At 60.2% G+C, this 27966-nt stretch overlaps 1 protein-coding gene across 1 annotated transcript; it reads right to left on the bottom strand.

Moving 5' to 3' along the window:
- Positions 1-1885: 1885 nt before the first annotated feature.
- QSOX2 (quiescin sulfhydryl oxidase 2) lies at positions 1886-26627 on the bottom strand. Its single transcript, XM_068974959.1, has 12 exons — positions 26279-26627; positions 17452-17552; positions 15922-15970; positions 15294-15399; positions 15068-15158; positions 14223-14368; positions 12836-12970; positions 12468-12597; positions 10210-10332; positions 9148-9298; positions 5881-6069; positions 1886-4151 (listed from the first exon to the last, which is right to left on the bottom strand). Exons 1-12 carry the CDS (start codon positions 26625-26627, stop codon positions 3607-3609), a joined length of 2115 nt encoding a protein of 704 aa, XP_068831060.1. The 3' UTR covers positions 1886-3606.
- Positions 26628-27966: the final 1339 nt, after the last annotated feature.

Genomic DNA, 27966 nt, shown 5'->3' with positions numbered 1-27966 from the left:
GCGTGGGGTCTCCGGATTTTCTTGGCAGCCCTTTCTCTGCCCCATCACCTCCCCACCAGACATGCCTGCGAGGTCCCTTCTGTCCTCCAGGCGCTCTGTGAAAAGCTGCGGGCCCTTCAGCGTGGGTCCAGGCTTCCCAGGCCATCACAGGGGGGCTCCAAGCCTTCCACTCACTCAGGGGTCTGCCAGCTTCGCCCAGGTTCCCATCTCAGGACCCACCAGAGGCCTCCCCAGACTCTTTCCGCCCTGCCCTTAGTGTGCTGCACGCCTTCCTTGCCTCGTCCCTCTGCTCGCCTCTGCCCATCCGTGCTGCTTCCCCTCTGGGTCTTCCTGCCCAGTCTGGAGACTGCAGGAGGCCATGCGGGGCTCTTACCCCTGGTCCCGCGGAAGGTGCAGAGGCCGGTGGTTGCGGGGGTCGGGGGCCGATCTCGGTCGCCCTCGAGATCCGTTTCCAGGAGCATCGAGGCCTCGGGGCCAGACCGGACCCAAGCGGCCCGGGCAGCGCTCTTTCCTCTTCCTCTGCGAGCCCCGGGAAGGCTGGGCCCTCCCCGTGTCCCGTTGCGCGGAGCTTGATCAGACAAGTAAGCCGCTGGGCCGGGCGCTGTCCGCGGTGCTGAAGGAGGCGCGGCCGCCCACCTTCCCCCGACTGCGCCTGCCGCCCTCGGCTTCTCCTGCCAGCCCTCCCCCACATCCCGTCGCCTGCCGCCCCACCTTCCCAGGTCCCCGGGCCCTCCGTCCGTCCCTGGGAAGCAGCCTTGGGCAGCTCCGCCCTGAGCTCCAGTCCTGCCCTGAGGCCGAGGATTCGCCCCAAGCGGGTGCTCCACCTTATAGCTCCTGCTCTTTCCCGCTTGCGGCCTCCGGGAAGCATCGTCCAGGCCGCCGGCCCTCAGAGCTCCATCGGCCTCCAGTCCAGGCTCCTGCTGAGGCTCTGGTCCCAGGTACTGCCCTGTTCAACGGTTGCTTCTGGCCTGAGGAACTTTCTGCACTCACCACCTCTCCTGCATGCAATGCCCCTAGGTCTCAGGCCGCAGCCACCTCCCACCCCCCCGCCCCGGAGCAGCCTGAGGAAGGGCGCCCCCAATAGAAACTACTCAGAAGGACCCAAGGGCAGAGAGCGCCAAGACACCCCAGTGACAGGGGTTACCAGATGGTACACTTACATTGGCACCAGCACCACACACACCCGGGCTGGGGTGCAGCCGACACACATCCACTGGTCACTCAGTGCCCTGTCCGATTGGCACACCAGGGGGCTGCCCATACCCTCGGGGCGGGATGGATGGATGGAGGCGCTGTCCGCGGTGCTGAAGGAGGCGCGGCCGCCCACCTTCCCCGACTGAGTCTGCTGCCCAACTGGAAAGGTGAATTCACAGAAACTTTACTCCCCCAAGCTACACTGACCACTGGAGACCTCTCCACCACAAAACAAGGTATGGGGAGGCGGTAGAAAGAATCAAAATAGTTTAGCATCGGGGGCAGTAAGCAGGTGCAGGGGCAAAGCTGAGGGGAGGGGGCAACCGCGCTGCTGGGCACTCTGGTCTGGGGGTCCTCAGGTTCCCTGAAACTGGCGCCCGCGGTACCTGTGAGCAGGATTCCCAGGCATCTCAGTTGCCATCCCCTCCTTCTTCCCCTTCACGAGAGGGGGGCTGTGGTCCCGCACTCCCTCGGTCCAGCTTGGCCCTGAGAAGATCAACTAACTACTGGGGACTTCCTGTCTTTCACCTGCCTGTCCCTGGGCTGTCTTCCAAAGAGTCTCTGATTCAATACTGGACATTGTGAAATTTCAGAGGTCCAGTCCATACACCCTTGCCAGACACCCCATCACTGGTAGAGCAAGTTTTACTTCAAAACAACTACAATTTTTTCAAATATCGGATTTATTTTTAAAATGTGCACATTAGAGTTTACTTAAATACAAAATGTTTATTTTTCTTGCAGGTAAGAAATTTCAGTGACATTTCCATGTCAATTAGCTTCTTTTTAATCAAAATCCTTCCATTAAAAATAAATATACATTTAAATTACTGAACTATCATATTTATTAGTCTCAATACTTACAACTTTAGAAAATGGAACTTAACCCTTGCCTTAAGGGAGCGTCCAGCTCTGAGCAGCAACGGGACACAGTGCCGCGGCCACCCTGGCCTGCCGCCCCTCAGCCTGCAATATTGTCAGGAACCCTGAACGCCAATGTCGCCCTTCACTGGGTTCTGTCAAGTACACAAGACCGTCCACTCACAGCATCATCCCAGTTCCCGCTGTTGAAAAAACGTACTTAGGGGAGAAAACGACATTTGGCGCAAACCAAAGGCAGTTTAATTAATGGTTCTGAGTATATTCCTTTGGGCTGTGTGTACACTGGCCCAGTTTTCAAGTTGAAAAGAAACAACAGGTGTCTTCAGTAACCCAGGCACGCAGCTCAGCCATGAAGACAAGCCCGTGGCTTTTAAAACACAAAGGCTTCCAGGGATTAAAAAGTGTCAAACAGAAGAAAGCTCTCGGCAGAGAAGTGGAGCGTTCCCTGCCCAGAGGCCTCCAGGTCACACCTCCCACTGAAGGGGACCACGAAGCTGAAGGCAGTTGCCTGAGGAGTCAGCCACCCCTCCTCCCCAGACTGTCGGGCGGCCGGGGTGCTCACTGAACACAGTGACTGGCGCGCGGGACAGGCGTGGTGGGAGACACCGCGACACCCACCGAAGTCACACACTCACACTCACAGCAGACGCTCCCTGCCGTGGTTATTCCTGTTTCGTTTACATTTCAGAGGCAAATTTACTGCTGAGCTTTTTGGGTTTTACAAATAATGTGTTAAAACCATTCAATATTAGACAATTAAATCATCAAAGCCTGGGAGCCTGTGGTGAAACGGCTCCAGGAAAATGAAGCTTGGCCGAGACCACAGCCTGCCCCGCTGCGGGCCACCATCTCCCTCCCACTGAGCGCGGGGCTCTCCCGGGGACTTGTGTGTGCTGGGGATGACCACACAGGAGGAGGGTGCCTCTGGAACCCCACAGAGCACCCTCTGCCACGGTGGGGCTTAGCGCTCCAGGTCTGTGTGGTGGACAGACTAGGACCCCCTTACAGCCTCATGTCACCAGGCTGACGAACAAAGACAGCGCCTCTGAAGGGCCCGCCTCCCCTCCACACCCCCGACACGACACTCGGAGCTTCCCTTCCCTGGTCCTGAGCTGCCTCGGAGCCCCAGAGACCACCAGCAGCTGAGAGGCGCAAACGTAGGGAATCGCTGAGAGCCCGGCTTCACGGAGCCGCAGAGGGCGGCGGGCGGCAGGCCCCAACGGCAGGGGGAAGGGTGTGGGTTTTTCTCCCCGACTCCCAGAGCGAGGCCCTGCAGTCAAGGAGCTTGAGGTGAAAGCGGGCGGAAAGTCCTGTTCCTGGGGCTTGGCCACCCACTTCTGTTTTGAGACCCAGAATAATGAAAACAGAGTCTTTTTGCTCTAGGATCTGCAGGGGACACATCTGGGCCACGCAGGCGGGGAGCGGAAGGACCCCGTGAGGGGCCGCCAGGTCCGGAGTGTGGACGACGTCCCTGATCTGAAGAGCAAAGTGGCAGCTCTGCTGGAGGCAGCTCTGCAGTCTAGCCACGTCCTACACGGACGGATGGTGGTGCTTGACTTTCCACCGCTTGGAGCGCACGCGGAAGAAGAAGTACATGACCATGAGAAAGAGGGATGAGGCCACATAGAGCACCACGCAGAGGCTCATGTCCAGGCTGGAGAAGCCCATCCCCAGGAAGGCCGCGGCCGCCTCGGCGCCCCGGGGGCCCTCACCCCCTGCCCGGCTCCCGAGCGGCAGGCCCAGGCCCGGCTGCGACCTCTCGGACAGGCGAGGCCGGGGGGGCAGCAGGCTGGGTGGGCGCAGGCTCTCGGCTCCGTGGTCTGTGGGGGGCTGCTCTGGGGGAGCCTGGCTGCCCTCACGCGTCTCGCCCGGGGCTGGGGCGCCTTCGCTGGGGTCCCCCAGGTCCGCGGAGTATGTGTCCACGAGGTTGTCCCTGCCGTAGTGCTGCTTCAGGAAGAGCAGCACCTGGCCCTCGTTCCAGGTCCCCAGGCCCTTGATTTCCTCGTGGCAGGCTGGGCAGAGGTCTGGGCTGGGCCACGGCACCTTTGGGAACTTGGGGTCCTCACTTGGATGCCCTGGAGGAGGAGGAGGGCCGCGGTGAAGAGACCTTCCAGCCGCCTGCCCCGCACCCCGGGGGCTTCCCCGCCGCCCACCACCCTGTCCCTCCCACCCCGCCCTGCACAGCCGCCGGCTTCCCTGAACCACTCACCGCACAGGAAGTGTCCCCACGTGGGGACCTTCACTCCCCTGGCTAGACCCTGCCCCAAACACCAGAAGTGGCTGGGGGAGTCCCTGGCTCAGCGCCCTTGACCTTGGCCAGTGCCAAGGTGCCGTCCTCCCTTCCCGAAGGTGCCCCATGGGTACAAAGGCCTCCAAGAGGCCCCTCTCCCACACCTTCCCCCCGGCTCACTCGCTCCCTCGTTCCGCACACGCGTGGGCAGAGCACGGCCTGGGCCGTCAGCCGTTGTTTGGGGGCGAGACCTGGAAGCAGAGCCGTGCACCCCCCGCACGCACAGCTGCACTTCTGAGCGGCAGGTTCCCTTCCACTCGCAATGCAGTGACGGCCGTGGACCCCGGGGCTCCCAGAGGCCCGGGGGACAGCAAGTGTGGCCCCAGGGGCTCCTAGGACTCCCTGACCTGACCGGGCACGCCTTGCCACCCCGAAGTCCTTCTGGAAGCACACGTCAAGGAGCCACTTCGTTAGAGGGGCGCTCGGGGCAGGCTGTGCTGGGCAGGGGCCACAGGGCATGTGGCCTCACGGCCCTGGCGCTCCCCTTTGGGGTCTGGAAACACACACCCTGAGATGGAGAGGAGCTGCTAGGGCGCGTCCCACAGAACCACACAGACCTCAACCCACAGGCGGGACGGAGGGGCCAGGGGACACACGGAGGCACAGGAGCGGCCCCATCTCAGGCCCCCTTCCCGCAGCATTGCATATGGCACACGGTGCCCGCTCAGGGCAGCCTGGCTGGGGTCTCGCCGGCTGCTCCAGGGCTGAGGCCTGCCACGACGGGGTCACCACGAGGCCCCTGTGAGGGCGGGGCCGGGGGTGGGCAGCAGCTGGGGCAGGAGGGCCCTGACGCCCTGGACATGGAGCCGTCAGAACCAGGGCTGCGGCGGACGGGCCTCCACCTGCAGCTGCGGGCAAGGCATGACTCCCATGTGACTGGACCCGCAGCCCTCAGCCCAACGTCCAGAAAAACCAATTTTCTTTAGTGCTTTAGTTGTAATATGTTTTTATAATACAGTGGATTAAATAAAAACCAACCGTTTGGTGGCATTTTCTATTCATCTCTATTAAGACTTATTTCTTGGTGGATTATGTTTAAGCCTAATTTTAATCTGCCAGTGATTTAGAACAGTTTGAGTTACTTAACTCTGAGAAAATACACGCGCCCCAGTTTTTCTTCAAACAAAACCACTCTGAGGGGTCTGGTCTAAGATCTGAGGGCAGGTTTTAGTGGCACTAGAATCCCTTGTTGACAGTGAGCTGTGTTCCAAAAATCTTCCACCGAACCGTTGTGCTTACTCGGGGGCCTAGTGGGCTCCCCCGGGCAAGGGCACGTCCACAGCCACACAGCTGGGAGCCCTGCAGCGTGAGAGCGTCTGGGAAGCCGGGACGGGAGCTGGGGATGGCTGTGGCCTGCCAGCCACCGGCAAGGTCACTAGGAAACTGGTCCACACAGACGGCCCAGCCATGGGCCCCATGGCTAGGCAGCCCCGCACGCAGGGTGGCACTCAGGCACGCCCCCGCCACCCACTCAGGCCCCACGCAGGCTCGGCCACCCAGTGGCTTGTGCTCACCTGCCAAGCGGCTGTTGACCAGGTTATGCTTCTTCCAAAGCCAGAGAATCGCTTGGTCCGGGGTTTTCACGGAATCTATTGATTCTTTAGCCATTTCCTCAAAATGCTCGCCACATTCCTTGCACCCGAAGAAGACGTGGACGTACCTCCTGACGGTCTGCAGCACAGCCTGCGGGTCGTCTTCGAGACCTGTGGAGGGACCAAGGCGCCTGACGGTGGCCACCAGCACTGCAGGGTCTGCGGGGCCGTTGGAGAAGCCAGGACGAGCGAGTGCCTGATGCGGGCCACGGGCCAGCCCCCAGGGAGAAATCGGCTCCTTCCCAGGTGCCCATGGCCACCAGATGCTGGCTGCTCACCCCCTCGACACTGCACCAAACGTGTGCACCCCTTGGGCAGGTGGCTGCCTGTGTCCAGCTGCTGGACCTGCTCCAAGGCCCATGCTGGTCCCCAGGGAACGAGCCAGAGGCCTGGAGCGGCTAGGTCCACCAGGACCCCCAGCCCCAAGACCAGCCCAGAGGCCAGCGTCTACGTCCCATGTGCCATCTCTCCTGCCCTACAAGCAGCCCCAAAGGCTGGGCCGGGCCATGGTGGCTACTCATTCGAAATCTCTGTTTGTTTTGCTTTGAAATCCTTGCTACAAGCAAGCGTGGATATGGCCTCAGGAAGTGCCTCCAGGCGTGACTCCAGCCCCGGTCTTTGTGGCCAGTCTTTCCCGGATGGGTCGGCAGCGGTGGGGCTCCAGGCAGCAGGCCTCCAGGCAGCGGGCCAGTGTAGACCTGCCCTCTTTCAGACAGCCTGAGCCTCTCGGTGTGAGGAAACCCTCTTATCTACCCGCCACACAGACGGTGTCCACCAGTGTGCCAACAGACCCTAATGGGACACGGTGCCCGCGTAAAGGCCCTAGGGATGGGGGACACCCCATCTGAAGAAAGCACCACCCCCCCCAACATCAGGATGCCGCAGGCACTGAGATGAATGGACGAGCCCTCGGGGGGCAGCCACAGGGAGGGACCAGAGTCCTGTCCAGACAGCTAATGCGGGGGATTGAGTGTGGGCACAAGAGGCCCGTGAGATTAGACAGATTAGAGGTCAGCATTAGAAGAAAGGCAGCAAGACAGCCGGGGGGGCAGGCAGTGGTGGGGGGAGACGCGGTCACGGAGACTGAATCCGTCTTAACAGCAGGCCTTCAAGAGCCTCTCTCCCCACGGCCGGCAGGGGCTGGGGAGCCAGCCTGCCGGGAGAGGCCCCGGGGGCATCGGCGTGGCGGGTCCTGCACGTCCCTCAGAGAAGGTCCCAAGCAGCACGTGGCCACCGCCTGGCGCCATGTTCCCATGGGCAGCGGGGGCGCCCAGCGCAAGGCTACCCGCGTGGGCTAAGGACTCTCTGTGGCCAGGCTGCGCTCCCAGCCACGGGCCCTGGGCCGACATCTGCCGCGCCTGGCGGGTAATCCTCCCCTCTTCGTCCCTGCCGAACCTCTGCACACTCGGGCCGCCCTAATCTTTAAAGTGGACAAGAACCATAAACCCTACCTGGGGCGGATTAGAGGCGCAGCAGGCTTTTTAGTCGATGGGGTTTAAGCGTGCAATAAGGAGAGGAAAAACCTTCCAAGACATAATCCGGGTCTCAGTCTGACCCAATTCTTTCAGCGTGAGACAGACTCCTCGGATACCGCTTCCATTTACACTGACCGAGGGGACGGATGCCCGAGGTCTCGAGCTGTGCGCCTGCGCCCTGGCCGCCCATAGGCCATGGGTGTTGGCCCCGCGGTGTCTGCAGAGCATCCTGGCTGCTGGCCTCCCTCTTGGTCACCACCTCCGTGTCCTCTGCGGAGCGTTCCCTGTTAGCATGAGGTCCGGGCAGTGGAGGCTCCAGGGCCCCGGCCGGCGCCCGCCTGCAGTGCTAAGCCTCTGAGCTCACCTGCTGTTTGGAGCCCCAGCTTCCCCCTGAACGCACTCAACACGTTCTTCTGTGTGATTCTCAAGAGAAGCCGTGGTTTAAAGCACCTCCCCACCACCAGCCCCGGGGAGTAGACATCCAACGCCCCCTGGGCCAGGAGCGGCAGGGATGCCTTAAGAGCCCGTGGGCCCCCTTGCTGTGCCCTGACAGGTGGGCCGTGTTCCCCCATCCCCCCAGCCTGGGCCAGAGGAGACATGTCTGAGCCACAGACTGTGGTAAAAGTGACACCCAGGCCCAGAAGGGAGCTGCACTACCTGAGGGCCCAGCTTCCGAGCCTAGAGCACTCAGCTCCCACCCGCTCAGCGAGCCCACAGGTGAGCCTGTCCCAAGCGCTGAGCCCCAGAACCTGGAGCAAAAACCTTGTGCTGGTCTCAAGCCATAGCATTTGGGGTCTGTCTGTTACACAGCAAAAGGTAACTCTAAAATAATTTTACAATTTTACTGGAAAGAATATCGAACCGTGTGGGTCCAAAGACTCCACTCTGACTCAATACATATGTCAGTGAACCTACTGATTAAAGAACAAAACCACAAGATAAGCAGATATCCCCAAGGCTGCCAGGGCCCTAGGTCAACCGTGGCACACATACCACACGGTCCAGAGAGGATCCAGAAATCCAGCAGGGTTTTAGCGATCTGAAGGACACAGCGTGGCCCCACTTCCTGCCGCCCTGTGTGTCACCCCCGCCCCTTGTGGGCCTGGGAGTTTCCTTCTAATGAACCAACATGGCAGAAGGCCAATAAGGGCTCCCGGACAGCCACTGCCCACGGGCAGGCTGCATGGCGAGAGACAGCCACCACCCACACAGGGCACGAGCGTGGGGAGGGCATCCAGCCCTCCATCGTCCCCGCCAGGCCTGGCTGGTACTCTGCCCTCAGGCTCGGGGGGACCTGAGGCCGAAGACCCTGGCCAGGGCACACCTGAGCGCCTGCCCAGAGACGCTGTGGCGCACGGAGTGTGCACTGCTTCAGGCGACTGGTTATAAATAAGACACCACGTACCTCCCCCAACGGGTCTCACACTCCTTAAGGTGAAAAAAAAAAGAGGCGCCGACACCGAGAGGCATTCCTGGCCAGCGCCCTCCCAGCCCTGAGATGCACGGCCCGTGGGTCAGCCAGGCTCTGGCCTCCAGGGCAGAGGGATGGGCCACATGTGGGTGCTTCCCACGTTGGGGCAGGGGCTGAGCAGGGCTCCTGAAAAGACACACGCCTCCACCCTCCTCGGCACAGACCCGGGCACCCAAGAGCCCGTCGCCCTCTGCAGGCAGCACAGCACCCATGCAGGTGGCCCAGGGCAGGGGGGCTGCTCACCTGTGCCATCCAGGGCCTTCGGGTGGGTCCCGGCTCCAACAGTCAGAGTGTGGAACAGTTTCCAGAGAGAACATGAGTAGCCCCTCAGCTCCGGTCGGCTTCCTTGACATCCAACCCACTTTATGTGATTAGTGAGAAATATCCCAGAAATCTGGGCGGAGAGGGGTATGGAGAGAAGGAGAGAAAGACAGATACTGAATTGTTAAAATTAACAATAGCTGGTGACCTTCCTGTCTCAACTGCGTGGTTTCACAGGGAGTATCTGTTTGAAAACTTTATCAACTACTAATACGGTTAAATCTAGGAACAAACGAGAGAAAAGTCTTTATTTTACTAACAGAGTTCTCAGAACACGGAGCTGTGGCCCATCCTTTGGGAGAAGGGAAGTGTCCACCTGGGCCGTGATGAACCAGCACGAGGAAGCGTGCAGGACGCCCGCCATCGCTTCGCGTTAGAATTAGTTGTAATGAGATTTACAGAAGACTGATAATAATGATAAAGGAATTCAATCATCAGACAATTCTCAGCCAGGACAAACAGGATCTTCACTTAACGGGCAGAGAGCTAACGGGCCTGAGCCTGTAACAGCCCAGAAGTGCGGGCTGCAAACGGCCCCTCAGGCCCTGCAGGCGACACACAGGCCTGGCCCCAGGGCCGTGGTCCTGCTCTCAGCCACTTTCTGGTCACTCAGCTTGGGGCCCATGGAGGGGAGGCCAGGCCAGACACTGGCACCTGTCAGGCAGCCAGACCAGACCCCAGGGAGCCCACACCCTGGGCCTGTGGCTGCAGAGGCCAGGCAGCTCAACCAGGGCGTCCAAGCTGGACATGTTGTCTTTATTTACTCCTTTTTCAGATGTGAGATCTAGGTGAGTTTGCTAAAAATTAAAAAAGAAACCCTAGTGCTACCTCCCTGCGGAAACCCCTCATCGTCTCAGCCAGCTGACCCGACCCTGTCCTCGGGAGCGACGGGAGGTCGTCATGGACACCAGGACAGCAGACCAGGGACAGGGGGGCAGCGAGGGGCCCCCGGGCAGACCTCCCTCTGCAAAGGGGCCGCCTCACCCGCATCTTGTTGTTGACCAGGTCAAGCACGGCATCGTAGGGGATCCTGTCCAGTGGAAGGCTGGCCAGCCACTCCTGCAGCATCTCCAGCAGCTTCTTGACCGGCGGTCGTCCAGGGAACAACTGGGCAGGAAGGACCACGCTCAGGGACTGTTCAGGGAGCACCCCCCACGGCAGGCACGGCCTCCCGGGGGCTGAGACCAGGCCTGCCCTGACCCGACCCATCCGGCTGCCCGAGAACCGGGTGGGAGGTCTCTCCAGAACACAGACGAGGCGGCCTGGGGGGCCGCACCTTCCCTTTCCTCCAGCCCACTGCTGCCCTCACGCCCGACAACAGGCCCACGGCCACCCAGGGGCCTCATTCGTCACACTGCCAAGGGCTCCGGGGGCCTCTCCGAAGTCACTGTCTGCTTGCTCAGTCCGCGTGCCTCAGTGTAACTTACACCCATCCACTGCTCTCCTCACTCCCCGCCACCACCAGCCATCCCCCCGCCCCCCACTGGCTCTGCCCGCGGACTGAAGAGGTGTGCACACTCGAGGCTCCCGTGCAAACAAGTGCCACCCGCTGCTCAGCTGCACATGGACACTCAGGCCATGCTGGCGGCACCAGGGGAGCCTCGAGCGAGGAGCCCACGGCTGTCCTGTGAGGACCTTCGCTTAGATGCTGCCAATTACACGTGCAAATTAAGGGCTGACGCCGCCCGAACGACAGTGCTGAGACCAAACGGCCGAGCAAACACACCACGTCTTCAAGTCTGCGAAGTCTGGGTTTTTCCTCCATCAGTTATAGAGCATCACTATCCACTGACCAGCACTTCAAGTTTAAGCAAACTTCAGGAAAGTTGTTAAGAATAAGCTATGCTGATCTTATAGGCCGTGCATGCCCTCCAGCCTGACACCAGAAAAGACGAGGCCAAAGAACTCGTGTGCAGAGAGAGACCCCCGTCTTGATGTGCTAACAGCTGGGCAGCCAGGGGGCATTTTCTGAAAGGAACGAGAATGGTGCGAGAGCTCTGACCTCTGAGGTCGTTGTCGGGGGAGAACTGTCTCGACAGTTTTCATTTATTCCTTTGCGACACACCATGCAGCTTTCTATTCCCTTAAGCATTAGTTCTAGCTCTGTGATTTTCTAAGCGATCTGACCAAGCAAACTCTGACCAGCCGAAGTACTGATGATGAGCTACCGTGTCAGCGGGGCTTCCCAGGTGGCGCCACTGGTCAAGAGCCCGCCTGCCGATGCAGGCGGCTTAAGAGACTCGGGTTTGATCCCTGGGTGGGGAAGATCCCCTGGAGGAGGAAATGGCGACCCGCTCCAGTATCTTGCCTGGAGAACCCCATGGGCAGAGGGGCCTGGCGGGCTGCGGTCCAGGGGGTCCCAGAGCTGGACGCGGCTCAGTGCACGGCCATGCATGTATCAGGGCTGCACACTTGGCAGCGGGAATCATTTCAAAGTCAGTCTCCTCGTCTCTCAGGCAATAATAACCAGAAACTCAGATCCTGTCAGACCACGTCAGAGGCTAGAGAGAGTGGCCTCTGGAAGCAGATTCCTCCCGAGGCAGCGCAGGATCAAAGGTGACCAACAGGTGGGCACAGCCCAAGGGTCTGGGCTCTCTCTGAGGTCGGAGAGCAGAGGGCCACAGCAGGGCTGCCGGGCCAGCGTGACAGGGTGCAGATCCACCCCAGGGGGCAGGGACCCCCGACTGCCTGAAACTGCCCACAGACCGCGGGCCCGGACTCTTAGCTCAGGAGTGCAGAGTTCTCAGCAGGAAATGGATGCCGCCCGACAGCTCCCCACCTCCCGACCTGAACAAGCACAAAGCCACCCCTTGCCCCACCTACTACTAATGGTGCGCACGCCAACCTGGCCCACCCCCAGGGCCCACCCAATGCGCCGGCCACAGGCGTCTCCTCCCTGTAAGCCCGCCACCCTCCATCTCCACCGACCCCCAGATACACAGGCCTCCCGCCCACGCCCTGCTCCCCACGTGCTCCCTTCTCATCCTGCTGTCTGCCACCCACTCACAACCGGCCTGGCTTGTGCCCCCTTTGGACCACACCGAGCCCTTTAGACGGCACCGAGCCCCGCTCCCGCACAACTCCCTCTTCTCCGCTCCACACGCCCCCACCCGGCGCTGTCTCCAGCACCCTACACAGGGACTCCACCAGAGCAGGGATTTCTGTCCCTGCCACGTATGTCCCCAGGCAGGCCTGGCTCCCCGCGGCCAGGGGGCCCCGCCCCAGGTCAGATGCCCATGCACCTTGGCCAGGACAGTGACGAAGTCCTTGAGAGTCTTCAGCTCGGAGCCGGCCAAGGACCTGTGTGCAGCAAGCTCCACTCTCAGGAGGTGGTGCAGCCCCGACTCCAGGTCAGCCGTGTACAGCTTTGACCTGGGGGTGAACACGGCCAGGTCAGGGGAACCCATCTCTCTCTCTAGAAACCCCCTGTTCCTGAGCCTGACCCCACCTAGAGGAATGCCCCCAGGACACCCCACCAGCAGACAACGGGGAGAATCCCCAAGTGGCCAGCAGGTGGGAAGTGGGCTTCTGAATGAGCCACCCAGAGGAGCCCTGGGCCTGGACCCCCACCCACGGCCGCTCCCACAGCTTCCTAGGGAAGAACACTCACCTGTCAAAGTCCCTCCAGACCACGGCTTCCGAGCTCTCCTCTCTGCTGGGTCTCCCAGGCAGGGAACTTGGTTTCTTCCTCACTCCTGGCAGTGACCTCAGGTAAGAGGAGAAAAAGGACCGGAGAGGCTTCCCACTACAAGAAGAGGGCAGGTGTGGGCTCAAGCAGGCTCCAGGGTCTGGCCCATTGGGAGGCGTCTCGGCAAGAGTGTCAGAGCAGCCCCCTACCCCCCAAGTGAAGTGGTCTGCTCAGACCAGTCAGTCTCTGAGCATTTACTGCAGGTATTTGAGGCAGGGGGGCGGGCAGAATGGTGACAAAGCCTGGGCCTCGAGGAGCTGGCCCCCAACCTGAGAATATAAGACAAATCCAGAAACAGCGTGACCTACAGGTGTGAAAGGTAATAGGATTCATTTCTGTTTGGCGGGGAGGTTAAGATGGCCCGGACAGTTGGTGTGAGCACCTGCCAGGATCAGTTTTGTCCAAACCTGTGGTTTTTGACCTCAGACCCTCTGCCTGCAGGCTGCCAGCTCCACTCGGGGCATCTGGGGTCCGGCAGTGAGGGGCTCCCAAGTACTGTGGTGCAGGCCCTCTGCTGTGGGTGGGGGCAGGGGTGGGGTCACTGGAGGACCCCACCCTCCCGAGGCGGCTCAGGGGTCGCCTAAAGGGTCCAGAGCCCGTTTTCATTCCCAAAGGGAAGGTGCGGCAACTACCGCTGAAAGCATCGTCTTTTCCTGCCGAGGTCACAGAGACACTTTCAACGTAAAACGAGCGTTTTCCCTTGAAACGAGATGGCAGTGTATTCAGGGGTGTATTCTGGGGAGGTCTGCTGAGCTGGGTGGCCAGCTCTGCGAGCCCAGGGGCTCAAGCTCGACCCCAGATACCTCCTTGCTTACCCTGAATTCCATTGTTTTTTAGAAAATATCAGACAGCCAAGGAACCACACGTGCCTGAGGCTCCTGGGTAGGGTGCCCTCGGTGTCCCAGTAAACTTCTCGGCGGGGGAGGCCCTGTCCACATGTGGTGACTCACCAAGAGCTCCATGGATGCAGGCGGGGCTGGCCCTGGCCACTGGCTGTGGCGGGGGCCCGGCAGGCAGCTCAGCTTCCAGAAGGCACCCTTCTCTCACCCGTGACGCCCTCCCAGCCTCGACTCAACTTGCCTCCTTTCCAGCCGAGCTTGTCTCACGATGCACGGGCCCCACTGCAGAGGCCAGCGGCATCCTGCTCCTTCTGTGGGTCTCACAAGGCGAGCGCCACATGTGGGGCCAGAGCTGGTCCCCCCGCTTTCTATTCTGGAGACCAGGTGGTGAGTCCCCCCAGACCAGCGAGTGCCCACGCGGTGCAGGAGGGCAGCCCACGCGGCGCGGGAGGGCAGCCGACGCCACTTACACAGTGACTGGTCCGTGCGACCCGTTCGGATGGATCAGGTAGCAGGAGGGAAGGGAGGGCACGCCGAGCTTCTGCACGAAGGCTGCGTCGGAACCCAGCGCCCGCCTCACCTCGATGCTCTCGTAGGGAATCAGGTCCAAGATCACCTGGGTGACGAGATGACACGTCATCTTCTTGGTGGGTGGCGGGGTCCGCAGGAAACACTGCGCGGATGAGCGTGCTTTCTTACAGAAACTAACAACAGCCTCTCAGCGCAGCTCCTCCCTAAGGCCGACCATCACTGACACCCCTGTTGTGTTGCACGTTCAGGCCCCCGGGGCTGCCAGGGCAGGAACAGCAGCAGCTGTGCAGACCCTCAGAGGGGTCGGAGCTGTGCTCCCCACATCCCCTCCAAAGCCTACCCCGTCAGACGGGGCCGGCCACCCCCAGGTGAGTGGGGGCCACGCCGCAGCCTCCCCTCTACCCACAGGGCTTGCTTTGGGAGGCTGACAGCACCCCTTCCCGGTCAGCCAGCTGAAGGGCACTGGATTTGGCATAAAGTTGGGAGTCCAGAATACAGCAGAGAGAGTCTGGACCATAGCGCCTACGAGACAGAGGACACCCTCAGGGACGCTGTGTGTCCTGGGGACCACGTCCACCGTAAGCCCACCTGGCCGCCCAGGGGAGGCGGCGGCACGCAGGAGCTGCTTCGGTCTCCCCTGGGAGGCAGCCCCCCACCCTGTCCCAGCCGTCTTCGCTGTAAACGAGTCTTCTCTGGTGAGCCTGCTGAATGACACACAGGCAATTCCGAGAATTAATGAGCGCAACACACACGCCCCAAGACACGGGAGGGGCGCAGACGGCACCTCGCGTCCGACGTAGGAGCTGTCGTCTTCCAGCAGCACAGCCACGTACCGGTCGCCTCGCTTGTCAAGGAGCGAAAGGACGTCACCGGGCCTTTTAAGAAGAGCAGAGCCTTTCAGTGCCTGCAAGGCCGCCGCACACCAGTGCCCACATCACTCAATGCAGGTCTCTACTCTACAAAATTAAACTCAGCTTGAAATGTGCCGCCTTTTCTACAGAAACACGCACCTAATGGGGTCCAAGGACGGGCAGGCGGGGGGCCGGGTGCTGTCCGTGTGGTTCTGCAGGAAGTTGATCATGGTCCGCCTCACTGTCTGCAGTTCTCGGTCGGGCCCTGCGGGGAGGCCCCCATCACAGGCGAGTCGGCCGTGGCGAGTGACCACTCCACCCCAGGGGCCCCAGGGCGCAAGGCACACATGGCGGAGTCACTCGCAGACCACCTTACGGCGACCAGCGTGGAAACTGCTGAGCTCCAGAGCCCCCGGTGTGGAGCCAGGCCACAGGCATGCGTCCATCCACAGCAAGTTCAGAGGCAGGCCGAACAACCAACCTCATCTGCGGGCTCCGGGGCAGGGGGCGGCCACCCACAAAAGTTCATCGGGATGCCCTTGTGGTGCATGCACTTTTCCAAACTTTTGTGCAGAAAAGTTTACTTAAAAAGAGCTTAACCACCGTATTTGCCAAAAGCAAACATTCTTGCTGAAACTGTGGCTGTTTAACCCTTCTGGGAAAGAAAGGACCGACAGCATCAAGGCGAACTTGCCGAGGGAGGGGAGGGCAGGCCCGCCCAGGCCCTATTCGCGCTCTGATGGACGCAGGAGTCTAGGAGAGTAAAAGATGACGAGTGTGTCCTTACCTTTAAAATTTTCTCCAGTTGTAAAGTCCTTTGTAAACGCTTTAAAATACTAAGAGGAAAAAACCCAACAACAACAAGTAAGAAGCAGCCTTGCCCAGCGCCTGTGTAAACGTCTCATCTTTAAGCAACAAAGTGGCCATCATGTCTGAAAGCTTCAGTCTAACTGCTCCAGGAACCTCATGCTGACTGATGATGGAACCACGCTCCTATGGGCCTCTGCGCAAGGCAGTGCTTCTTCCAGACTCACGAGGGCTGCTCAGTACAACCAGACCCGGGCACACACGGGTTCTGCCCCGATGGGGCTGGGACCCCAACGGGACCCCCGCGGTTGGCACTGCCCCCACAGGCTCGCAGTGTGCCAGTGCACAGACTCCTGGGAGGAAGACAGGCTCTGCGACAGGAGTCTTCCAGCAGAGGACAAGCATTTTACGTGAACATTAAAAACCTTGAATGAAAGACTCAGTGAAGACAATGGAGAAAGTGACGGCTGGGGTGACGACACCCCCTCACAGCTGGACAAAGGGGCGTGATGAAGACACACAGGGCTTGCACACCAGCCCGGAGAACACAGGCGGGACAGCGGGAGACGGGCCGAGGACCGAACAGAGGCCATGCCCTGGCCCCCCACCCAGCACTGCACACCAGGGCTGGGCCCCTGCGGTCACCGAGCTGCCGGGACATGGGGACGTGGGTCCCAGCCACACCCAGCGTGTGGGGGTCCCAGCAGCATCCTGTTAGCTGAGGGGGGGCCCCCGCACACGCAGCACAGCGCCCTGTGGGGAAAGCCAAGACACAACAGGCAAACCCAACAGGAAGGTGCTGAGGGGACCCAAGCCTGGACCCGCGCTTCAGGGGAGGGGCCTCAGGGGGCAGGGCCCTGCCACGGACGGACACACGAGGTCACCAGGTCAGCACGGACGGGAGAAGCAGCTAGCGCTGTGCACACAGCGGGGAGGTTCAGGGCTGAGAGGGCAGGGGCCCCCCGAGCTTCCCAGAGGCCACCTCCAAAGGCACGGCTTCCCTCCTCTGAGGCGCTCCAGCGAGGCGAGGGACCACACACACAGGCACGTGCACACACACACTCGTGTACATGCACAGGCACACGCACTCGTGTGTGCACACACAGGTGCACACACAACACTGCACACACACAGGCCCACGCGTGCACACACACACGCACACAGAGCTGGGTGCACTGCTCAGGTTCCAGTCGCCCCCTAGCGGGAGAGATGGGGACAGGCTTGTCTGCAGGGTGCCCCCGGCTACAGCCAGCAGGCACCCAGACCCCCCTACCCCCGGGCAGGGAGCCTGCGGCCCCGTCTCACTCGGGCACGCGCTCTCAGGGCAGCGCCGGCTGCTCCCGTGACTACAGGCCTTGCTGAGTGTGAGCAGGCGCAGTATGCACAGTCCTAGTGTGACCCTGCAATCCAACGGGGTGCAACGAGAGGTGACCCCTGCACACAGAAGCCCCTGAGCTGGGAGACACCCTCCCCAAGCCCCCAGGCCGTGCGAGGGGCAGGCGGCACTCACCCGGAAGGTGGGGTAGAAGTGGATGTCGTAGGTGCGGCACACCTCCTGGTTCTTCTCCTCCGCACAGTCCAGCGCGGCGACACGGATGGCGGCCGCCCAGTCTGAAAAGCAGGAGCAAGACTGTCAGTGGGGCCCCGTCCTGTTGAGGACCGGGGCAGTTGAGCCCTGGAGACCCCAAGGCGTGGCTCACACAGGTGAAGGCAAGGACGGGGGCTCGCTTTCAGTCGCCAGCTTCAGAGGAAGGGTCTCCCCAGCACCCCCAGGTGAGGGTCTCTCTTTGGAAGACCTGCTCCCTTCTCCGGGACAGTAAGAGTCCCAAGCCTTCGCTGGGACAGCCAGCTCGGGGACAGCCGGCTCGGGGACAGCCTGCAGGGGAAGCAGGAGGGCTGGTGGTCGGGCGCACACACGGGGGCAGAGCAGGGCCAGAGCAGGACGGGCCCAAGGGGACGGGCCGGCCCGAGCCCCGCTCACCGCCTCCTGCGGTCAGGTGACTTCTGAGGGGGAACCTGCGACTGTCCGCCCCTGAGCTGTGGTGAGTTCTGACAGATACCACCAGTCTAAAGCAGTCACCTGGCTACAAGTCATGGCAAATGAGTTTTCTCTGAGTGCTGCTTAAGCCTAAGACTTCAGAGGTTACAGTAAAGACAGGCCAGAAGGAGAGGGACCAGCCTCACTAAGTACTACACAGACACCAAGGCTTGTATACATCGGCAACTCGTAACTGCTTTTGTTCCACCCAATATTACACTTATGCTTAAAAATACGTGCCTTCTTCCTCTGCAGTTGTAAAAAGTATTTACTGATGCTAACATAGAGCAAAAGATCAAGTGAAAAAAACGCAAAACACACAGCTCCATCTTTTACAATCAGTGACAGAACAGCGCTCCACTTAAGTGGCCACAGTGAAGCTGGTTCATCCTAAAGGCGTTTGAAAGGATGGAAACAATTACAGAGCCCTCTTGAATCACAGGTCACGTCTTTCTGGAATCTCAAATTACAAGCAACTAAGGAAGAACAGTTAACACTCTCATCCCATCAGTGAGGCCAGAGCGCAGACGCGGGCAGGACACATGGCCAGGGGTCACCGCGCCCCACCCAGCGGCCGACTGTGAGCAGGGAGCCCCGTCCTCTCCACTTAGCGGCCTGTCCATCCTGCCAGAGCGTCTCACTTCTGCAACCTCCTCCCAGCTCACAAACACAGGGATTCAAGGCTTACTGAGAATTTCCATGACAAGCTTTTGCTCCATCTTAAAAAAAAATAAAGACAGTGCTCCAGGACCAGAGAGAGAAAAGACGGAACAGGGCTCCAGGAGCTGACACTAGGCGCCCGTGGAGCTGGGCCCAGATAGAGGGACGGGGAGGATGCTCAGAGCCGCCCACGAGGGAGCCGTCTTCACGGTGGGGCTTGGCCCCGCGGTTTTGTTTTCAGGTTTTCCTAACAAGCACGGTCTACTCATGAAATGTGGGGAAATGGAGCCTTGGGCTACCTGTGGGGAGCGTGTGTTCCACGTCTGTGCACCATGGGACCCGGGTCCTGCTCCGTTTGTACCTCCCCGGGCTCCAGGGGCAGAAGGCCACAGACAGCGCCCAGCGGGGCTACCAGGCACACTGGCTGCAGGGAGAGGAGGCCTCAGGCCCGGGCACAGACCTCCTGACTCCAGAGGGGTACTGGCTTCACCTGGGCCCTGGTTCAACAGCCCCCAACCGCGAAGGAGCACCGCAGGCTCCAGGGGCTCGCCCCACCGTCCCAGGCTCGGCTTACAGGGCTGCATGGGGGTGACCACAACCTCCAAACTGCCCCTGGGGGCCTGGCCCCCACCCCAGCCCCCTAGCCAGAGTCTCCCCATGGCCAGCAGGTGACACCGCCCCCTCACGACACGCCCCACTCTCAGCACAGGACAGACCCCTCAGGTGGACACTCCACTGGCCTGTGCTCAGCTTCATTCCTCTTCAAGGTCATGAGGCCACCCCAGCCAGGCGCCCCTCCTGAAACGCAACCGACCCCCATGCCCAGCCTTCCTCCTGGAACGAGGAGGGGAGGGACACCCCAGCTCCGGGAACCGCCGGGTCCTGGCCACAGATGCCCTGGGCAGAGCAGCAGAGACGGGGCGACGCTTGGTACCAGCTTTGCTTTTCCAGCCTCCAAGCTCCAAGTACCCCAGGCACCCAGCAGATGGGCCCTGCCCTTCGAAATAGGGCACACCTGCCAGTGGCTTCAAGAAGAAAGGCCTTGGCTTTCCCCAGGTTTTTAACTACTTGCTTATTCCCAGGGTAACAGTGAAAAGTTGAGGTGTTCCCTGAAATAGCAGCAGTGCCCCAGCATCAGTCCGACTGCGCTGAAATGCTGTTTCAGAAAAACTTACGCTGGACTGATCTTTCCTGGGATATCTCTAGTAAATGAAACACTTTGTAAATTTACAAGTGTGAGGGTTCCCTGCACCGAGTTCTTCCTAAGTCAGCATCAGGGTGTAATTTTCCAAAAGCCAAGAGCATGACTCATCACTACAGAAGGAGGAGTCACACACGCCTTCAACCTGCTTACTGACAGACCCGGCTTGGGTGAGAGGTCCGAGCCCACAGCCAGCAGGACCAGCCCTCCAGGACAGAGCTGGCCGACGCCGAAGGGCAAGAAGCCCTCAGGTTCCCTTTCCCGCTGGACAGAAGCGATCTGCACCGCTCCCCAGTGAGGTCTGCGGGTTCACTGCAGCCTGGGTCTGAGCCCTTAACTAATGGTCATGAAGCGAAAGTCAAACACAGGCACAGCCCTGGGGACTCAGCCTGGGGAGCAGGCCCGTGTGATACTGAGAGGACATGAGTCCCACCTCGGCTCAAGTTTCAAATGTGTCCCAACAGGAGGATGCAGAAGAAAGCGAGCCCCTGGCAGTGACCGGCCAGGGGCAGTCATGCAGTGCCCTGGAGAGCAGCGAGACTGTGAGGCGAGGGGCAGGCTGCCGCGCCCCCGGAGCCCAGACGGCTTGGGGTCAGCCTGGCCCTGGCCACCAGCCCCAGGGCGCAAGCCAGCCGGAGGGCCGTCCCTCCTGCTCACAAGTTGACAACAGCTTCTGAACGGCCGACGGCCCTGGAGAGCCAGTGCCCCCACACCCCTCAGAGCCCGTCTGCCCCGCCCCCGGAAGCAAGATGGGGTGCTTCCCCTCCCCCCAAGCACCCTCACTGGCCAGCGAGTCTCTGGGCCTCAGTCCTGCAGGGAGCAGCCGGGGATGCTCCACAGAGAGACCAGACCGAGGGGCCTCCGCTGGAAGCTGCCCCTGCAGCTTGAGTGGCCATCGGGACTGGGCCCTCTGGACGCGGCACCTGCTGGCCCTCCGGGTGGCAGGCCCCTCGCTCAGTGGCCCTGCTGGGCGCCAACCCCAGCGTCCTGCTCACCTTCCTAGGACCTGCCCCCATATCCACCTGCTCACACTGCGGCACTACTGCGCCTCGCCCATCCTCTCCTCTGAAGGACAGTGTCCACACCGACAGGGAACGCACAGAGTGTTCCGAGATGTCCACAGGTCGCCGCACGCCGGCAGGGACAGGACAGCTCCTACTGGGCCGAGGACTCTGGGGTCTGCACGTGCACCTCATCGAGGCGGCGGCCCGGGGCAGGGCCCGGTGCCCAGCCTGCTGACGCCTCACGTGGCCCTTGTCCACCTTTCAAAGAGGCCGCCGGTGCGGCGCAGGAAGGAGGCAGGTGAAGATTTCAGTGACGCGGGCACTAACAGCCACCGCAGGCATCCCGGCAGATGGGCGGCTTTCACGGCAGCACAAAGGAAGCCGGTCTGTTTTATCAGGGAGAATGCAAATCGTCTCAAAGGGTGAGCTTCGGGGTCTGCGGTCATTCAGCTGCTGTCCTCCCCTCCTCCTGCCTCTCCCACCTGTCGGGACTCCACACACAAAGGAGGGAAGCGCCCTCAACTGAATGCAAACCGCCTGCTTTCAGGACTAGGCCCGCGCCAGCCACCCCCAGCTGCCAGCCAGGCGCGGGGCCTCCACAGGGAGCGGCGGTGAGCCCCGGGCGGCTTCTCACTTCCGCTCACAAGCCCATCTATTTTTAGAATCACAGACTTAAAAAAAAAAATTCCCATGAAATAACTAAACATGTCTACACAGCGAACTACAATTTATCTCAAGTTTCCTTGTCAAGTAACTATATTATTTATCCTCACAGGGTTAAACTTCCCACCATTACTTGGCAAGTTCTAATAGAACGTCTATACAAGTCACACTTATGGTAAAGCATCCATCACTTGAAGAAAACGGTTACAGTTCAGATTAATTAACCCCTCGGGTTTCAGAGAATCCCGCCCCTCGCTTCCTTGCAGCCTCCTGGTCCTCACCCTCGAGAGCGAGGGCGGTCAGGGCGACGCGGCCACGCCTGCTCCCACGCTGGGCCGCTGGAGGGCGCTCTGGCCCCCATGAGGCCCCTCCAGGCCGAGCAAAGGGCCTTTCAGGCAAGCTCCAAGTTCAGGACGCACAGGCCTGGGCAGAGAGGAAGCGTGTGCTAAGGGGCGCCTTCTGCACCCGCCCCCAGAGCAGCCTGGAGTAGCGCTCTGGCTCAGCGTCCGGGGGCAGAGGGCCGCGACGGGCTCAGGGCGGTTTCATCCCTGTGCTTGCACGCAGGTGTGCGTAAGCTAGCACTGTGTGTGTTCCCACAGGTGCTGCGGCACGCTCACTGTGGACAGCACCTGTGGGAATGCTGGCCGGCTCTGTGGGCTGGGGCGGGGTCCCGCGGACGCCCGTGAAGCCAGCGATATTCGGCAGCAGGGCTCCTCCGCTCAGTGTCCCAAGCGGCACGCGGCGGCGCTGTCCCTCTGGGTCCGGCTGCAGTGAAGCCTGGGTCTCACAGACAAGTCTCAGTGCGGGGTAGCCCCCGTGTGGGGGACGTGCCCCCGCCCACCTGCCTCTCCAGGGTCCAGGTGGGGTCCTGCTCCATCAGCACCCCGTCCCCTTCAGCCCCCCGCTTCTCCCAGAGGACAGGGAGCGGCCGTGGGAACCATCAGCTGGTCTAGTTCACGCGCATGAAGCCTGCAGCCACGTGGATGAGACCAGCTGGTGACTGAGGTGGGTGGGAGGCAAGAGAGGGCCTGGCCAGCCCTGGCACCCGCAGCCCTCCACTTGACGGCGCGGCCACACAGGTGCTGTGCGGTGGTGCTGCCTGCCAGGTCCCGCTTTCCTCTGAGTCTCTCATCAAGAATTCTGGGGGCGGGCTTCCCTGGTGGCTCAGTGGTAAAGAATGTGCCTGCCTGGAGACACGGGTTTGACCCCTGATCCAGGAAGATCTCACGGGCCATGGAGCAGCTCAGCCCATGCTCAGCTACCGAGCCTGCGCTCCAGAGCCAGCGCTGTGCAACGAGAGAAGCCACCGCAGTCAGAAGCCCGAGCGTCAACCGGAGAAAAGGCTGCACAGCAGCAAAGACGCAGTGCGGCCGAAAGTAGCAGCCAGATAAAACTCCATTTTAAAAAGAATGACCTTGTTTTAAAAAAACATTCTGGGGCCAATGATAGAACACCTTCCCTGTACCCCCCCAAGATGAGGCAGAGGAGACACGGGCTGGAACAGATGCCCAGGATCCGGCGGCCCCGACGGGCACTGTGGGCCTTGAGGAAGTCTCTGTGGCCATCGTGGAGGCACCTCTGGGTGGGCAGCTGCCCACCCTCACCAGGTGTCTCAGTTCTCACCTCAAAAGGAGGCACAGAGGCTGAGCTAACATCACAGCTCTAGGCAAAAGGATTTTCAGGAGCACAGTAGGGTTTTGTTCTGTGAAGGACTTAGAAGTGACAGGCCTAAGCCAGATCTACATAAACACTGGAAGGACATCTGGCTGCACCCACAGTAACTCTTTTGTTTGTTAAGCCACCTTCATAGAAGGAAAAACAATTATTTTCAAAATCTTAAAAATGTCAGCAAAAAGCTCAAGTTCAATCCAAATCTTTTAGGAAAACAAAGAGGTGCCCCAACGCTGTGTACAGAGAGGTCCCGCCAAGGGGACCTGCAGACCCCTGCCCACTCTGAGCAAGTGGAGGAGGCCACTCGAGGCGCTGGGGCAGGGTGGGGGGGGGGCGGGCAGCAGGCGCTCCTCCAGCTCAGTGACCAGCCCCAACCGTCAGCAACCTCAAGTCAGGGAGCGGGGGCTGTACTGTAACCAGCCACCTTCTAGAAGCCATGCTGCTGTCGAGACTGGGGGTGGAGGGTAGACTAGCTGAGTGGGCTGGACGCGGTGTCTCAGGATGGGTGGGAAGAGGCATCTGACGGGCCCGGGCCCAGGTCTGCGTGCCCCAGGGGGCTCACTGAACCCCCTATTCACCAAAGACTGGCTGGGCCTGAAGCAGTGAGAGTGGGAGCAGTGACTGCGCTCAGACTGGACAGTGTGGGTGTGGGCACCCTCGCCCCGTGGGACGGCCCCTGGCAGAAGCAAGGCGCTGCGCGGAGGGGCTGCAGTAGCCTCCTCAGCGAGGGTGCGGGCAGTTCTCAGCACGCTCCTCCAGGACTTCACAGAGACGAGGCACGGGAAGGACCCTGGGTCAGTCAGGTGGGAGCCCAGGATCCGAGTAGCAGGTTCCTCTAGTGGAGCGTTCTCGTGTGCAGACAGCCACGGCGGGGCGGGGGTGGGGTGGGGGGGGCGGTCCCTGCACCCCTTCGAGCCTCAGGCCCTCTCCTGCAGGTGCCTGGCACGGTCAGTGGCCCCAAGACAGGAATCCTCCACCTCTGGGGCTTATGCTGACAGGAGGCCAGGCCTCACGCCCAGAGCTTCTGCTCCCGCTGCCCAGGCTGGGCCCCCAAGGTCCCCAGGTTAGCTCTCTCTGGGGACCTGACGTGGGACATCGCCTAGCGCCCAGGCTCTGCCTCCAGTTAGAGCTGGTGCTCAGGGAGCCCCCGGCAGTCCAGCTCTCAGGACCCCCGTCCTCCCCCCGTCTTTGGAGCCACAGCTGTTTTTCACTCTCAGTCACACCTCCTTTTGTCTCAGGCCTGCTCTTCCTGCCTTCACTCGCAGAATGCCCAACTCGGCATGTGTGCTAAGTCGCTTCAGTTGTGTCTGACTCTGCGACCCTAGGGACCACAGCCCTCCAGGCTCCCCTGTCCATGGGATTCTCCAGGCAAGAGTACTGGAGTGGGCTGTCATGCCCTCTTTCAGGGGACCTTCCCCACCCAGGGACTGAGCCTGCATCTCTCACACCTCCTGCACTGGCAGGCGGGTTGTTTACCACGAGTGCCACCTGGGAAGCCCCCAACTCTCTTAACATAATCTTCTTTAGCCAACAGTTAGGCTAATCACACCACTAGGTAATGGATTTTACTACCAGATTGGCCAAAAAGTGTGTCTGGGAACACACAGAGAAACCTGAATGAACTTTTTTGGCAACCGATAGTTTCTGTTTCAAAAATAACTTTCCTTCTGAGTTGCAGGGACAATGTCCAAGGCTCCTTACATGCTGGTTGAACCATGCAATGGTTTGCAATATTCAAATCCTATTTACAACTTTTGTATTTCACACACTAAGCTGAAAAAAATCAAAATATGCACAAAACAGGTGATGACAACGTTTTGCCAGAGCAAAGAGCATTAAAATTTACATATCTGTGTTTCTGCCTCCCAATAAGAAAAGAAAACTGAAAAGTCCTCTTATTATTAAAAGTACTTGTTTGATGACAAAGCAAAGGCTTAAAGGACACCTATCATGGAGCAGACCGTCCATTTCATGAAGTCTCTGACTTCAGTTCTGACCAGCGGCAACGGCCCAAGCAAACACTAGATCAAAGGACAGACACTTTAGAATCAAGAAGGCCCAATACCTTGAGGCAAGAGAAGCCGCTAAAGATAATCACAATTCCGTATAAAAGCCCAATTTAGACTTTTTTTTCAAGTTTCATTACGAATCTGTCTAGATATGAGAAAATCCCAACAGGGCTGGCTGTAAAACTGCAGTTCTGGAAGAGAGCCCATGTGTTACTCTCTTGCCCTCTGAAATATATAATTAGAGGTCAGCTCAGCCTCAGCAAAGTCTTGCCAAACCCTGCTCTTGTTGCGGACAGGCCCCCACTTCAGAGCAATTCGTGTTCTCTTCTGAAGCGCAGTCAGCTTGTAGCAAGGCTGCTGCAAAACCCTTAAACGGCTACAACTGTGCAATTTAGAGCACGCCAAGAACTTAGTGGCTGATTAGCAATTTGCACCGTGATAAGAAAGAGCCAAGCGTCAATAAAGTGTGGGAACATGACCAGAAGTTTGGTGGGTGACAGATTGGTCCAAGGCTGCGTGACCACGCACAAGGAACCAACCAATGAAATGCGGGAAGGTCTTTTTCTGCTTCCACAGAGGTCTCCAGCACAGCTGGACCTCTTTGAATAGCCACTATATATGCTCAGCTCTCCAAACCAAAGGAAAAGGAAGAACGACCCACAGGGAAAGCAGCCCGGGGCAGGAACCGGGAGCCTCAAAGAACCGGGATTCCAGGCAGCCAGGTGGAGTTACTGAGAACGAGATGAACGTCAGGACACAGCTAGGATAAAGACCTGGGGCGGAGGTGGTTACTGAAGCTCTCAGAGACTCAACAAGAGGGTCTGGAGGGCTGGGACAAACGGAGAAGGCCTCTATGTCCCCAGCTGAGTGAGGGCGGCGGCGGGAGAGGGGTTCCTGTCATCCTGACTTGACAGCCGACTTCCCAGATCTCCATGGGGCGGGGGGTCCTTCGAGGGACGAACCCGGGGTGCAGGCCAGCGGCCGCCGAAGCGGGATGCCTCCAGAGGGCCAGGGGAGAGGGACCTGAGGATAGAATCCGGGGGTCGTAGGCGCCAGGCCAGCGGAGGGCCCCCGCGCCAGGCGCGGCTCACCTCTCACGTCTGCGGCCAGGGCCCGCCAGGTGGGCGCGTAGCCGATGCAGTGGCCGCACCACGAGGAGTAGAACTGCACGAGCCACGCGGCCGAGCTGTTGGCGGTGGCCCCGCGCACGCTGCCGCTGTCCAGCACCCACACGGCGTCCTCGCCCGCGCGGTACAGCCGCGCCGCGCCGCCCGCGCCCGGCCCCGCCGCCGCCGCCGCCGTCAGCAGCACGAGCAGCGGGGGCAGCCGCGCGGGCCGCGCCGGGGGCGGGCGCCGGGTTCGGGCCGCCGCCGCCGCCGCCGCCGCCGCCGGGGCTCCCAGGCTGCGCGCTGGCGACGCCGCCGTCCCGGCCGCCGCCATGTTGGGAGTGCCGCGCCGCGCCTGACCTTTCACCCTGGCAACCGCCGTCACGAGCGCCGCGCGCGCTGGGCCCCGCCTCCAGCGCCCCGCCCCGCCCCGCCCCGCCCCGCCCCCACGCCGGCGGCCGGGTCCCGCCCCCGTGCGTCTCGGCCCCGCCTCCCAGGCGCCCCTCGGCCTCGGGCCCCGAGCTCCAGGCTCTGCCCCGCCCACCATGCCCCTGGCCCGCCCTAGACCCCGCCCACCGAGATCCAGGCTCCGCCCACTCACGTCCCGCTTCTGAGAACAGGCTCCGCCCCCTGGCGCCCCGCCCCCACCCTCACGGGCTCTGCAGACACCTCTCAAGCCGCCCCTCGCCCCACCCCGTTCCGGGTTAGGGTCGCCAGATTTAGCAAATGAAGGTACAGGAAGCACCGTTAAATGTGAATTTCAGATAAGCAGCGAGGTGTTTTTAAGTCTAAATATGTATCATACCTGAAATGCAAATTTAATGAGACACATTTAGACTAAAAACGCTTCGCTGTTCAACTAAAATCGACATTTTACTGGGCTTCCTGTGTTATATCTGGCAGCCCTACCTGGGGCTTTGTAGGGTCTGCGATCCTGACTTTGTTTTTTTTAATCTGAGACTTTTGACTCTTAGAAAACTTGCGAAACTTACTGCACAAACCCCGCGGATGCGTTACAGAGCTGAACCGAGAACCTTCACGACTGATTGCCCCGCAAACCTAGGAAAGAAAGCTTCCTATGATTTGTTTGCTTAATTTAACGCAAGGCCTGTTTTTTCTATTGCTATTCCTAGTTGTTTTGTGCATATCAGATTTTCTCTGCACTGTGTGACCGAAAACAGAAAAGAAAGGAAGTGGACCACAGAATGGACGTGAGTCAGCATCCGTCCTCTGCGGGCCTGGAAGCTCAGATCCCCATGTTCCAGGCCACCTCGCTATCATAGGGGATCAACAGTTAAATACGTCAATGATACAATTTGAACACAAACTACTTGATAGCCATGCAGTCATCCCTCTGCTCTTTGCACTGTGGGATGCTGTGTAAGATTTTGTCTGAAAAGGGTTTTGTTGTTTAGGTTTGGAAGGTTAGAAAACCCTGGTTAAGGGGATCCAAACTAGAGCCCCCTGGTGCAGGCACGTGTGCCCCCTCCCCATTCATTCTTCACTAACACTTGCTGGGCTTCTGGTACACGCCAAGCCCTGGACACAAAGCCAAGCCCAAGTGTCACTGGGCCAGGAGAAAGACCCAAAACAAACAAGCCTGTGAGGTGGAGATAAGTGCTATAAAAAGCAGTAGAGAAGGGTGGGGCTGCTGTATACAGGGGGTCAGGAAA

The sequence above is a fragment of the Capricornis sumatraensis genome, chromosome 1 (assembly GCF_032405125.1).
Source record: "Capricornis sumatraensis isolate serow.1 chromosome 1, serow.2, whole genome shotgun sequence".
Lineage (NCBI taxonomy): Eukaryota > Metazoa > Chordata > Mammalia > Artiodactyla > Bovidae > Capricornis > Capricornis sumatraensis.
Note: the sequence above shows the minus strand (reverse complement) of the source record. Positions and strands in the feature narration are given on the sequence as shown.